The following is a 13,177-nucleotide window of genomic DNA, read 5'->3' as shown; positions in this document are numbered from 1 at the left end:
ATGTCCTGGTTGTGGTGGTAAATGTTGTCTCCATTAGGAGCTGGACCTGCATCTGCAGTCAGGCCCCACAGTCTGAGGTGAAACCTCATTGCTGCTCAGTTGTTGGGAACAGGCTTCGCTGTTGTCCCTGTCCCTGAGGGGACATGCTGGGGCCCAGCAGCCCCTAGGCTTGGTGCTGTTCTGCTCCCAGCCCCTGGGGCTGTTCCCAGTCTAGGCCAGTGGCTTTACTGGGGCCAGCATTCAGTCCCTGCACACCACTTGGGCTCTCCTGGGCAAGCAGGTGCAGGACCCCACAACTCCCCTGCCTGGCTCTGGCTAACCCCAGGCCAGAGCAGCACCTGCACTGCAGGGCTGGCATTGCTGTTTATTGATGTACAACCTGCAGAGCCTACAGGCCAAACAAGTGTTTGTAAGAGAGTGGCAGCTGTGCCGGGTGGGCATTTCCAGAGGGCTGGTAACCACCCCAAACTCCCAGAGGAGCGTGCTCCAGGATCAAAACTGGCCTGAAAAAATCACATCCCAATACATCAGGAAGTTTTATTGGCAGTAAAAGGTCAACACATTCTCTTGGTTTCCTCGTGTGAGGATGATGGGGGGCCTCAGGTCCTGTGAGAGGGTCTCGAGCCAGGCCATGTAGAGGGAGCTGGGGCAGCGACCCTTCCTGCCGATGGGTGGAGTGCTGTGGCAAAGCAAGGGGCGTGAGGCAGGGAGGCACAGAGCCCCTTGCAGATTATTTCCCTAAAAATGGGCAGCACCACATCCTCCCACCCGACAGCATCCAGGCTGGAGTCCGTGGTGTCTTCCAAGGGATTTTCCCTGTGCTGCAGCACTGTCTCACCACAGCCTTAGGGTGTCTTGTGGTGAACATCCAGAGGGACCACTCCCATGGGGCAAGAAATGGGTGTGAGGGCATTACTGGCACCTACATGGCTATGAGGGCTGCATCCCGTGAGTAGTCCAGCAAAATCTCATTCAGCCTCACTTGTCGGAGCGACTGTGGAGCAAAGAGCATTGAGAAACACAAAATAATAGTTTCCAGAAAGACTGAATTTTGTCTAAAAAGCAGGAGACCCTTTGCAGGAGCTCCCCCAGCACTGGAGCTACCTTGGCTCTGTTTTTATCGACCTCCTCATCAGAAATCTTCCAGGGACAGCCCTGTCTCATCTCATTCACTGTAGCCTCGTCTTTGAAGCCATCGTTCAGCCTGAAGGGAGCGATGAGTTCATCAAACCTCTTGATGCTGCAACACAAGCAGACAGTGCCAAGGAGGAGGGTCTGGGCAGGTTTGGGGGTGCTGGGGGGGCACAGAGAAGGTGGGAGGGGGGTGGTTACTGCTCTGGCCGGGGTTTCTGGTTGATGTCAGGGAGGATGTGGACCTCATGGAAGCCGAGGCGGAACTTGCTCAGCAGAGAGACAATCCTAAGGGAGGGAAAAGGACACATTTTCCCAAAGTTAGCAGGGAACAGTAGCTCTGACAGGGACCTGCTACAGCAGAAAACCTTGCTGCTGGCCTCAGTTTGCACTTTGGGCTTTCCCACTCTGCAGCCACCCTGATTTCCAGAGAAATGAGGTAAAGCAGCCAGGTCAGAGCTCACAGATCCCATTATGGCAAAGCTGTGAGGGCTCAGCAGGATGGGAAGCAGCTTGTGTCACCACCCAAGGGACAGTGGCAGTAGCCAAGTGGCTGAGAGGTGCAGTGGCTGCCAGCACTTACGCCTTCCTCTCCTCATCCATCCTGTTGATCTGCCCACCGACAAACACCCGGATTTTGCACTTCCCCCACCGCTTCTTGCGCCCCAGGAGGTAGGGGATGAGCAGCGTGAGACCTGTCCCCAAAACACCCAGTGAGAGATGCAGCAGTGACTCCCAGGCTCACCAGTGTTCCCTTGATGCCAAAGGCCTGGCCTGGATGCCCTGGCCCCATTTGGCAGGGACTGAGGCCCCCTGGGCACCGTGATGGAGGTGCTGGGCTCTCATTATCTGGGTGGATGGAAGGTGAGGGTTACCTCCATCATCAAAGAGCCAGTAAATGTCAATGGTCTTCTTGCCCTGCTCGCTCTGGAAGATGGTGCTTGCCTGATGCTCACTGGCCAAGGTGGTGGGGTCCACTGCTGGGGCAAGAGGGTGCTGGTTTCAGCAAAGGGCACCACCAGCCACAGATTAAAGGCATCACTTCCTCCTGGTCCCAGCCCTGCTCCCCATCAGTGCTTGAAACCTCCACCCTGCCTGCAAAATCATCCTCAGTGCTCTGGGTGGTCACAAGCTAAGACTGACCAACCTACCTGTGCCTGGAGCTGCTTTGGTGCCAGTGCCATTCTTGGGGTGCTCTGCTGCCTCGAACGTGGGATTAACTGAGGAGGGAGGAGAAGAGCAAGGGCAGCACAGCAGTTCCTCACTGTCCCCATCCCCTTTGATCCCAGCACAGGAGTGATGTCCCACCAGGACTGTGACCTTTGTCTGGGGACATGGTGCTGGCTGGCACATCCCATGTCTCTGTGCATCCCTGGCCACCCAAAACCACTTACCATGTGCCTGCAGCACTTGGGAAACGTTCAGCCCTTCCTTCATCCGCATCAAGCACACTCCATACTTGAAATCGAACGCGTCGCTGGAAGGAGGGAGGAGAAGGCAGTTAATGGGGGTGGCACTGTCAGCCCAGCAGGACCCTGGGCACGTGGCTGTCAGCGACCACAGGGCCATCAGCAGGCGCCAGTGTCCCCGAGGCAGAGGAGCCGGTGTGGCCGTACTGCAGGATGCCCACGTAGTCCTCCAGGCTCTGTGGAGATGCTGTCCGCCAGTTCCTCTTGTAGCCCAGCACTAAGATGTTAGGTCTCATCTTCCCAAGGCCAGCAGCCTATGGATAGATGTCCCCATGAGACCCCTCTGCAGGGACAGACGGACACAGGTGGTGTCAGTCCACTCCATGGGGGAACAACACAAAGGGAGTGCTGGGAGATCACTGAGGGGAGGTCACAGCTCCCCCAGGCTGTGACAAAGAGGAGGGACCCTGCTGCTGGAAGGCCAATGGTGGCTGTACCTGGATGAGCATTTGAACACCACTTCTCAAATCCTCAGCCACCACATCCGTGTAGAAAGCCTTGATCTTCCTCTTCGTTAGCCACTTAGTGTGGCCATCTGCCATCAGCCGGGACTCTGGCATCTTCTGCTTCCGTGGTCCCTGCAGGAATCGGGGCAGGAGCTCAGGCAGCCCCTTCCAACTGGTGGTCTTGCCACCAAGGACTTCTAGCTCCTCTCTTCCCAAATCATTGGCAAGAGGTGAATGTAACCACTGCACACATGGGAGGTTGCAACCACAGCCAAGAAAACCAATGAATCCAGGGAGCTGACAGCCAGTGCACACAATCCCAACAGTCCTGCGGGTGTAGATGCGCTGGTTCTTACTGCACCCAATTGCTCTGGAGACTTCAGGGCTGCAGGACCCCATGTCCTCTGAGCAATTATTTCATCCTTCCAAATTTGCCCAATAATTGGCAAAGGGAAGCCATAATCCCACAGGGACATCCTGATGCTTCACCAACATTGCTTAATAACTCAGAGAGGTTTCCAGTTGACACATTTCATCATCCAGCAGCACACAAGTGGGCACATTTCAATCTCAACCCTGTGAGCCCACAACTGAATTTCCCAGCCCACCACCCACTGGTGGCCAGAGCCCCCCAGGACAAGGAACCAACCAGCTTCTGTAGGTGACTCACAATCAGCACGTTGCCACAGAGCATCAGGCTGAGGTTCTTGGTGAAGGTCCCCACAAAATCCACCAGTGCCGGGCGGAAGTTGGGTGGGCCAGTCAGCACCAGGCACTGCGGTCTGCAGGCAGGGGAAAAAGGGAGTGAGGAATGATACTTGGAGACATCCAGCCTTCTCTTCTCCCATGCTTGGCCAGTGGCAATTATAGGGAGCGTCTTTCGAATGAGAAAACATTATGTGGCCTGGGGGTCCAGTCTCACTCTTTGGTCTTTTCATATCAGATGAGACCAATGTGTCTGTGTCTGCCTGGTCTGTCCCTGCCAGGGAGGGCAGGGTTTGCCCAGTTTTCTACCTTACATGGCACAGGCATGGGGTTTTAGAGATAGACACATTTTGCTGTAGCTCCTGGTTACTGAGGGTGGTGGTGAGGTTGTGGCCAGGGACACGAAGCCTCCCTGGGTTTACCGGAGGCAGGAGCTGGCTCTTCATCCCACTCCCTCAGTGCCCAGCACTGCAATGAGCTGCCCTTGCCTGTAGTTCTTGATGTGCTCATCCACTTCGCTCAGCCCCACTGAGTAGTTGAGGGCCATGTTGTAGGAGCTGGCTTGCATGGAGGAGCCCCAGTTGACATCTGCATGGGGAAGATGGATTAGCAACGGGCCAGACACTTCTGGGGCATCACCAGCACCAGGTTACCACCACTCACCTGGCTTTTTGTAGAGGACATATCCCAGGAGGAAGATGACGATGCCAAAGGCAATGAGGGCTGCCCACCAGGTCAGCAGGAACATGATCACCACTGAGACAGCTGCTCCAAAGAGCGCAGCCCACTTGCTGTAATACTGAAAGGAGGGTCGCCAGCCTGCAGCAAACACACAGAGCGGCCGCTGCCGGGACGGGGAGCAGCACGCAGAGCCGGCCCCGCAGGGCACGGCGTGCGGGGCACAGCCCACCTGGGGAGTTGGTGATGGAGGCGTGGAAGCAGCTGAAGTTGATGAGGGCGTAGGAGCAGAGGAAGAAGTTGGAGATGATGGGGGCGATGGCATTGAGCTCAGCTGTGGGAGAGGAGGAGGACAGTGAGATGTCAGTGGTGGGGACTGAGCCACCCTGCTGGAGGGTACAGGGGCATCGAACACCTACCGATGAGAATAAAGCCAACAGCAATGACATAGGTGAGCATGTAGCCACGGATGGGCTCGCTGTTCCTCCCATAGCCCTTCCCGAAGAAGCCGATGAGAGGATAGAGCTGGTCCTTGCAGAGACACTGCAAGGAGAGATGCAGTGGGGACAGCAGGCTTTGCTAGGGACATGGGCTGGCAGTGCCATGGTGGCTCCTGCATCCATAAGAGCAAGGGCCAAACTGCACACATGCCCTGTGTTGACAGCAGCATCCTCCTTGCCCCAGGGCTGCTCACAGATGCAGAGCCCTCCACCAAGGAGCATCACTCACTGCTGAGCTCAGGGAGAGGAGCTGGGGTGTGCAGACTTCACCCCCTCACCTGGAAGACTTTGGGGGCTGAGACAAGGCAGGCCAATGCCGAGGAGAGGGTAGCACCAAAGATCCCTGCTGTAATGAGGGGGCCAAATCCAGACACCATGCTCATGCTCTGCATGAAAACCAGGGGATCAGGAACCCCACAATCCCTGGTGCACCAACCTCCACCCCAGCCCTGAGGGATTTCCACCCTCAAGCCCCATCCTGCTGCATTTCCTTTAACATTATCCAGGCAGCCAAGTCCAGCCACATCCAAAAGCCCACTCCCTGGGCTTTTGGTGCCTTCCTGTTGAAACATGCCTGTTTCAAGAGCATGGTGCCCCTCAGGATGGCAGGAGTGTGCCGGGCATTGCAGCACAGACCTGACCAGGAGCAGGAACAGGGGTTGGTCTGGCTCTGAGCAGTACCTGGTAGTAGTTGCTGAGCCCGTATCGGCAGCTCTGCTGTTGGGTGCAGGCAGTGAAGTTCCAGCCGAATCTGCAGGCCAGTCCCTCACAGCCCGGAGAGCCCACGGCCACGCTGTCATTCAGGCTGCCTGAGGCATCTCGGACCACACAGGCACCTGGGGGCACACACAGGGCTAGAGCAGGGCTGGCACCTCTCCATGGTTTCAAGAAGCCCAGCCCCACATCCTGTTCCCCACCATGGGGCTGCCCCACTGCGCGATGGCTTTGAGCAATGCCACGAGCTCCGCTGCTCACCCGGGATGACTTTGCCCCACACAGGGATAGGAACAAGGCCTGGCACCTGTGGCACTCCCACCAGGATATCAGTGCCAGTGTCCACAGCTTTCTCCTGGCTCCTACACACCTGCATCCTCCCAGGCCACCCATTCTGGGTGGGGGCCAGCCCAGTCCCCTCACCCATTGCACCTGAGGACATGCTGCTTACCAATGGTAGCAGAAAGCACCAGGTAGGACACAGTGGTCCAGAAGATGGCCATCAAGGTGCCCTTGGGAATGGCCACAGCAGGATCCTGCCCAAGGGAGTTGCAGAGATATGTAAGACAGCTTTCCAGCAGCAGTGCTAATGCAAACAGTTTATTTGTGGCTGCTGTACAAGAGGAATTTTAATTCACTGTACCACAAAGCCACAGAACATCTCCTGGCTGAGCCCAAAGTTTCCAGAATAAATAAAAACAAAGTCTAATGGTTGGATCAAAATGAAAGCCTGAGGAAAAACAGGGCTTGAGCCCTGAGAAAAACTGGCTCAGGCAGCAACAGTCACAACCCACCTTCAGGTCACCTGAAATGTTGGCCCCAGCCAGGATGCCAGTTGCTGATGGGAAGAAAATGGAAAACAAGCCAAAGAAGGAGCCCTCAGGTCCACGCCAGTTAGGCACAAAGTTCTGAGCAAAGATATCAGCTGGGGAGGAAGCAGAGGAGAAGAATTTGGGGCCTCTTGGCTACTTTTTTCGTGGCTAAAGCACCTCAGCACTGGCTGGGGTCACAGTGCTGATGGCAGGGACCCCATGGGAGGGGACACCGTGCTTTCAATGACTTCTCTTAGTAAGGGACACCTTCCTGTAACAAACATCTCCCCCAGCTGCAGCAAACAGCCAGGTTCCAGAGATGCACTTGGACCTGCTGAGTGCAACCCCAGCTGTGGTGGACTCACCTCGGTAGCTGAAGAAGCCCTTTGCTTGCTTCTCAGCAGTAGCTGGGATCACTGTTCCCACCAGGTAGTTAATGAAGGAAACCAAGATGACCAGGAAGAACAGTATCTGTGCCTGCCAGACCAGAAAGAGCCAGCTGAAGGATTGGGCGTTTGAGCACAGAAAATGAAGAATGCATTAGGAGAAACCCATGCCCATTTTTGGGGAGCTACAGGCTCCTCAGATGCCTGGTGGGCAGCAGGGACAGCTATCAACCCAGGAGCAGAATGTGAGCAGGAGTGAGGGTTACCTTGGCCTCCCATTCCATGCCAGCCAGGGAGATGCCCAGCAGCACCGTCACAGTGATGACCCCAATGATTCGGATATCATTGGTGGGGTCCACGATGAGGGAATTGTGCTCCTGGGGAAGGGAAACTGTTCACAACATGGAAATAACCCTCTTCCTTATCAAACCACTGTTTTTTCCTTGAGTTTTAGCAGCTAATGGTCCAATGATAACACAAATACTGATAATCAGCACAGGTTGTGCAAGGAGAAGGCAGGGATGGAGGAGTAGGGGGGGCATTGAGACCCAGAGGACACAGAGCTGCTTTCTTACCTGCAGCAGGTCCCGGACAGTTTCAGCAAAGCCCACTGTGTGCATGGCCACGGCCACCGCGTTCGCAAAGGCAAAGATCAGCCCGATGGAGCCGCCCAGCTCCGGCCCCAGGCTCCGCGAGATGAGGAAGTAGGTGCCTCCTGAGGCAGGGAACACCCCACGGCATTACTGCTTCCCCCATGTTTTTGGGGTTCCCCACACCTCACAGCCCCTGCCAGGAGTTCACATCCCCTGCCAGCCCCAGGACAAAGAGACCCCTGGAGTGGCTGGGAGGAAACACAAGTACCTGACTTCACTTTGCCATTGGTGGATATGGCCGAGATGGACAAGCCGGTTATGGTGGTCACTGTCACGGACATGAGGATGATGAGCCACGTCAGGGCTGTGGGGAAAGGGCATTGCTTCACTCCTCTATCCCCCAGCCTTCCCTAGGAGTCCCACCACCCCCCAGGTGTTTGGGTGATGATGGGCCCAGTGCCACTGTCCAGCCCACGGTGAAACGCAGCACCCACCGATTCCTGCCTGGGCGGTGATCCAGGGCAAGCGCAAGTACAGGATAACTCCCCAAATGTTCAGCATGCAGCGAATCTGGGGGGACAGAGGGGAACTAGCCATCAGGGCACAGACACCTGGGGATGGCCAAACCATGCCAGCACTGCTGCTCCTCAGAGAAAACCACCCCACCGAGGAGGGCAGGGAATTGCTCAGAGCACATGTGCTTGGATGCAAAAATATAGGCATCAGGAAAAATGCAACAAGGGTAAAACGCTTATGGAGCAGGAGGATGCTCCGTGGGGGATGGATCACACTCACCATGACGCCCTTCACCCATCCAAAGCGGACAGGTTCTGGCACGGAGTCTCCTCCTGGCTCCCCTTCTGCATCCTCCAGCCCAGCCTCTGGCCCGGCCTCTGGCAGGCCATTGCTGTGCTGCAGATCAGACACCGGCGTGTGAAGGCGGCCTGGGTCAGGCTGTGGGAGGAGGGGAAGGCAGGTGAGGTTGGACTTCAGGCAGCTGTCCCTGGAGGCAGTGCTCTGGCTGAGCACACAGCTGGAAACAGCTGGATTCTCTGGCTTCTCCCAGGGCCTTCTTGGGGATGTGCAGTCAGCACAGCACCAGTTATGGCAACAGAGGCAGCAGAACAGTGACCCACTGCAGCCACACTGCAGGGACCAGCAGCACGGCCAGGGGCTGCCAGAGATGCTGTGGGTACAGCCAAGCCCCCGTTACCTTGAGGATGGAGTGCAGGTCAGCCAGTGAGGGCCTGCCCTTCCTGGGGTCGCCCACCCCCTTGCTGTTGGCATAGTGCTCGTAGGCTGGCACCACATCCACCGTGTTGTAGCCAAAGGTCCTGCTGCAGAGGGTGCTGCTGGACAGGTGGGTGGGCTGGACGCTGTCACAGCTGGAGCCCTCGGTGGCTGTGTAGGGACCCCGGCCCCCCTCCTCCACGCTCAGGAGGGTGCTGATGGTGAAGCGGCCACTGCAGTGGGCTGGGGGCAGATCTGGGATGGGCAGCTCGGCCATTGCCCCTGCCCAGGAGCCGGCCAGGTGGGGACAGGGTGGAGAGGGGCTTGCCAGCTTTATACCCTGCAAAACCGGAGCGAGGTGACCGGCACACACCCACCACTGATGCTAATAGAGGAAAGGAATCAGCTTGAACCACCCCAAGCTGGTCAGGGGGAAAAAAAATAGCTGGAAGGGATACCAAAACCACCATAATGGGCATCACTGCCTCCCAGCGCTTGATGGGGGCAGCGATAACAGATTTGAGATTAAGTCCCAAGGACAGATCAGCAGAGAAATGCAGCGCTGAGTTTGCCTCCGGCCCCAGCCCGGGAACATTCAGTTCCCACAGGGATTTATTATGGAAAAAGGGAGCAAGAGGGAGCAAGACTCCCACGCACCCTCACCCTTCTCTGGGATATTGCCCCAGACCCGTCAGATCTCGTAAATCATCTTGGCTGTTCTCCAAGATGCTGCCTGTGGCACTGAGCTGGGCCGGATGTGGGGAGGGGAACAGCACCTTTATCTCACAGGGAAACCAGGGGAAGGGGGAGTGTGACATCAAGGGGGCTGAGGGATGCCCTTGCTGGGACTCAGATTCCAGGGGGCTGGAGAAACCACGGCACACAGAGCAATGTCTGTCTGTGCTTGTCCAGGGCAGCTCTCAGTACCAGACAGAAGAGACGGCCACGGTCCTACAGCCCCCTTCCCCTCCTGACCCAGGGACAGGGTACCACTGAGCACCCAGGGCTCAGAATTGCCCCCTGCCCCGTCCCTGAGTTAATAAGGCACTTGAACTCTTGCCTCCATCACACAAAACACGAGCTGAAGCTGTGTGGCTGTAACCCCACAGCCACAGCAGGTGAGGACAGGGGGAGGGATGGGTGCCTGTTACACCCCTGCAGCCCCTGTCACATGTGCCACGAAAGCAGTTACAGATAAGATCAGCAAAGACAGCAAACAAGGCCAGCAATAAAAGTCGAGGCCAGCCCATTGGAATTGCAGCTCCGTGTGGCTTTGCAAGTTAATGGAAAATTGGGCCTGCCTGCCCTGCTGCCTCTGGCTGTCTTTGCATTCACAGACAAATTTTGACCTGATTTTTGAGGACTTGCTCCAGCCCCCTCGTTTGGCCGTGATCACCCAAGCCCCGCTGACCCGGGGAGCTGAGGGCAGGCAGTGTGCTCTGCATCCACGCTCAGCCCTCGCAGCACTGCACAGCATCTGAGCCTGCACAGCAGGGACAAAGCAAGAGCCTCACCCAGCACCTCACACAACACCCTCCACAAAGCGGACACCAGCTTCCTCTCACAACAGATGCACCAGCAGACTCACACCCAGCAGAAATGGCTTTATTTTAGAACCTCATTGTTTCATCAGAACCGCCCATTTGCCCAAAACACCACAAATCAGTCTCAAGTGGGGGGGCTCTGTTAAACCCAGCACGGTCAGAGATGCTCCGGAGGAGACAGGAGGGCTCCCGAGGCGGGCGAAGAGCGAAGCGAGTGGTATGATGCAACCCTGGTGTAGTGAAATAGCCGGATTGTAGGAAGCGCTTGTCGTCGGCCTGATTCACAACACCAGCTGCAGCAACAATACCGAGCGGCGCTGGGGGCTGCGGGCACGGAGGGGAGCTCTCACCTCCTCCAGCCCCTCCACTCACAGCCAACAGGGGCCAAGTTCTTTCTGCAGGGCTTTGCCTCACTTCCAGCCGATCCCCCAGGTTGTTCTGGATATTAAACGCATCAAATGAACCCAAAATCGAGTTAAGCAGAGCACAGCTTCTTTTAAAGACTGCCAAGGTGTTATTTTCCATCAGGCTTTAATGAGGCTTTAATTGACCTGCTGCCATCCCTGTGGAAGAGGGAACCTACCGCCCTGAGTGACACAGGAACGATGCAGGGGCTCAGCACTGCAAACCCACCATGCAGAGCAGGCTCAATTTCTCAGCACCACAGCAAAGGAAGCCTGGGAAGAGAAAAGAGATGGTTATTCAGTCAACAGTCAGTAACTTTTCCTAGAGGGAACACAGAGCTCATCTCCCATCTCTTCCAGACACCATTTCCATCCTTCCAACTTCAAACCCAGAGAGAAAGAGGACAAAATTGCTGGTAGGTACAGGGACAAGAACAGAGGCAGTATTTGACTGCTGTCCCACCCCAGGAACACAGAACTGGAATTAACAATATCCCCTTACTTCTTCCAGGCTGGAAGGAAGACATTTTGCTTCTTTGAGAGACTGGGGTGACAAGGGTTGGCAGAGTAACAACACCAAATTGAATCAACTTTTTCTGAGCACAATTCCTTGAGCTCCTGTGAGGAACAAGGTCCAAGCAGTGTCTTTGACAAATGCAGTAGTAGGAGGAAATGGTGGTGAATAGAGAACCCACCTCATTTAGCAGGTCTACTCCAGCCAGAGGGTCTGGAAAACATTAAAAAAGTCAGATTATTGAGATGCAGAATCTGCATTCAGCAGGGAAATCTAAGAATAGGCAGAGGAGTAGGAATGTAACCCATAGGCAGTCCCCTGACTATGACCAGCATACTCTGGGGTAATGGTGAAAACACTTAACAGGATTGATTTTGTTGTCTGCAAAAACCTCACAGAGGCAGATGAGAAGACAGGACCCACTGACACCAGCTTTCTGACAATGTTTGGGACACCTTCAAGGCACATTTCAGGAGCTGACTGTCTTCCCTTAGCTCAGTGTAGTTTTTACCAGATTAACCCTTGGCAGAACTTTAATTTTTCCCCTACTGGACAGGTAATACAGATCAGAAGTTTAGTGAGTATTTCTAGATTTCCCTGCAACCCCCCTGTAAATCCAGACATCATTAAGCCCTTGGTCCTTGGAGGAGGTGCAGCCTAAAGCTTTAGGAGCTGCTGTGCTGGTATTGAAGCATGTGTGGATGTTTCTGAGCCAAGCAAATTGTGGGACACAGACCTGGAGACTGCTTGCTTCTGCTGCATCCACACCAGAACAAGGTTGTCACACACTCTCACAGCAAACACCTTTTCACTTTTTCCTCAAATCTCCTGCAGTAACCCAAGTCTCAGCTGTATTTGACTCAAACCAATGAGTCACCCTTCAATGCATCTCATCTACCTGGAGGATCTTTAATGCCAGGGATTAGTCTCACAGTAGGAAAAAGCAGATTGAATTATCCTAAACTTAATTTGTGCTTGCTTTGTGTATAAAGAACAGAGCTCCACTGACTTAGAGAAGATTTGTCAATTTTTAGTCAGAACGAATTCAGCTCAGATGAACATCCCAGCTCTGCTACACACTGTGCACTACTCCCTGGTGTAAAGGGAGTGACATGGTGACACCACCTTTGAACAGGCTATACCAAACACAAGGCATGAGTTCAGTGACACTCCAAAAACCCCTTCCAGCTCATAAGCTATTTACAAAAGGCTCAGCTTGTAAATTAGCAAAGTCAGAGCGTGATGGTGCAAAACTTGAGGGAGCAGAAGCTGGTTATTCTCTCCAGCAGAATGAGCATGAGGAGGGAAAACAGGGACATCTGGAAAACCATGGGGGTGCCTTATTCAGCAAGGCACCAGGATGTGCATCAGCATCTACCTCAAAGCAGCAAAGCCCTTGAAGTCACACAGAGGAGTCAGGCTCAGTCACTGAGCTGGAACCTGCCACTCTGAGCAATGTGGGAAGATGGATGGGATGTAACATCCACCACCTGCACAAACCTAAGAAGAAATCACAGGGCAATCAACAAGTAATAAATTAACTCCAAATATCTGTGGCATTTTCTGTTATAACCACAATCTCTTATCCTGACTGAAATGGGGCTGGTCTTACCTTATCAGGGTTAGTCTCAGGACTTGAACTCCCTGGGGTTTATTTCCCATCTGTCCATCACAGAAGGATCATCTTGGATTTTGAAAGCATGAAATAATTCAGTTTCTGATTATCTTACCAAAGTGACCAAAGGCTGGAGCCACCACCACTGGGTACAAAGAGAGCAAACTATATAGAGACATCAACTTTCCCTTTTACCAACACCCAAGAAAGCTGAGAAGCACCAGAAAGCACCTGCTATAGCCTCCTCAAAGGGCAGATGGAGAAAGGGTATTGCACTGCTTACAGAAGGTTCCCAGATTCAACTCTCGGCATCAGAACAAGCACAATAGCTCTCCTGAGCAGGAGATGAGCAAGAGACAGGAGAACAATGTCCTGAAATGGCAGCAGTAAGAGCTGAGCCCCAAAGGATTTGTGTCCCTGCATGAATGGCAGATCA

General features: G+C 54.6%; 1 protein-coding gene across 2 annotated transcripts; it reads right to left on the bottom strand.

Annotated features, from left to right (window-relative positions):
* Window positions 1-534: 534 nt before the first annotated feature.
* SLC12A3 (solute carrier family 12 member 3) lies at window positions 535-13,177 on the bottom strand. Of its 2 annotated transcripts, XM_033069721.1 has the most exons (26): window positions 8,648-13,177; window positions 8,230-8,388; window positions 7,929-8,004; window positions 7,703-7,798; window positions 7,417-7,556; window positions 7,108-7,218; window positions 6,821-6,932; window positions 6,438-6,568; window positions 6,095-6,179; window positions 5,611-5,765; window positions 5,208-5,315; window positions 4,849-4,972; window positions 4,662-4,763; window positions 4,415-4,570; window positions 4,240-4,339; window positions 3,717-3,828; window positions 3,038-3,178; window positions 2,748-2,854; window positions 2,526-2,608; window positions 2,283-2,351; window positions 2,007-2,108; window positions 1,715-1,826; window positions 1,333-1,419; window positions 1,105-1,240; window positions 927-994; window positions 535-679 (listed from the first exon to the last, which is right to left on the bottom strand). In XM_033069721.1, the coding sequence occupies exons 1-26, from the start codon at window positions 8,939-8,941 to the stop codon at window positions 538-540; spliced, it is 3,108 nt and encodes a 1,035-aa protein (XP_032925612.1). In that variant the 5' UTR covers window positions 8,942-13,177; the 3' UTR covers window positions 535-537. The 2 variants fall into 2 exon arrangements, with proteins under 2 accessions (XP_032925612.1, XP_032925609.1); XM_033069718.2 differs by lacking the exons at window positions 7,929-8,004; window positions 8,648-13,177 and having other exon boundaries at window positions 2,007-2,111; window positions 8,230-8,348.

This window comes from Catharus ustulatus, chromosome 11 (assembly GCF_009819885.2).
Source record: "Catharus ustulatus isolate bCatUst1 chromosome 11, bCatUst1.pri.v2, whole genome shotgun sequence".
Classification (NCBI taxonomy): domain Eukaryota; kingdom Metazoa; phylum Chordata; class Aves; order Passeriformes; family Turdidae; genus Catharus; species Catharus ustulatus.
This window is presented reverse-complemented; position numbering and strand designations above follow the sequence as displayed.

What these genes read in the sequence shown, in the direction of transcription:
- SLC12A3 (XM_033069721.1), bottom strand. Translation starts at nt 8,941, where the DNA reads ATGGCCGAGCTGCCCATCCCAGATCTGCCCCCAGCCCACTGCAGTGGC. An exon ending in ACATTTCAGGTGACCTGAAG is followed by an intron (nt 6,180 to 6,437) that starts GTGGGTTGTGAC and finishes TCCCTTGGGCAG; the next exon opens with GATCCTGCTGTGGCCATTCC. An exon ending in CAGAAACCCCGGCCAGAGCA is followed by an intron (nt 1,241 to 1,332) that starts GTAACCACCCCC and finishes CTTGTGTTGCAG; the next exon opens with CATCAAGAGGTTTGATGAAC.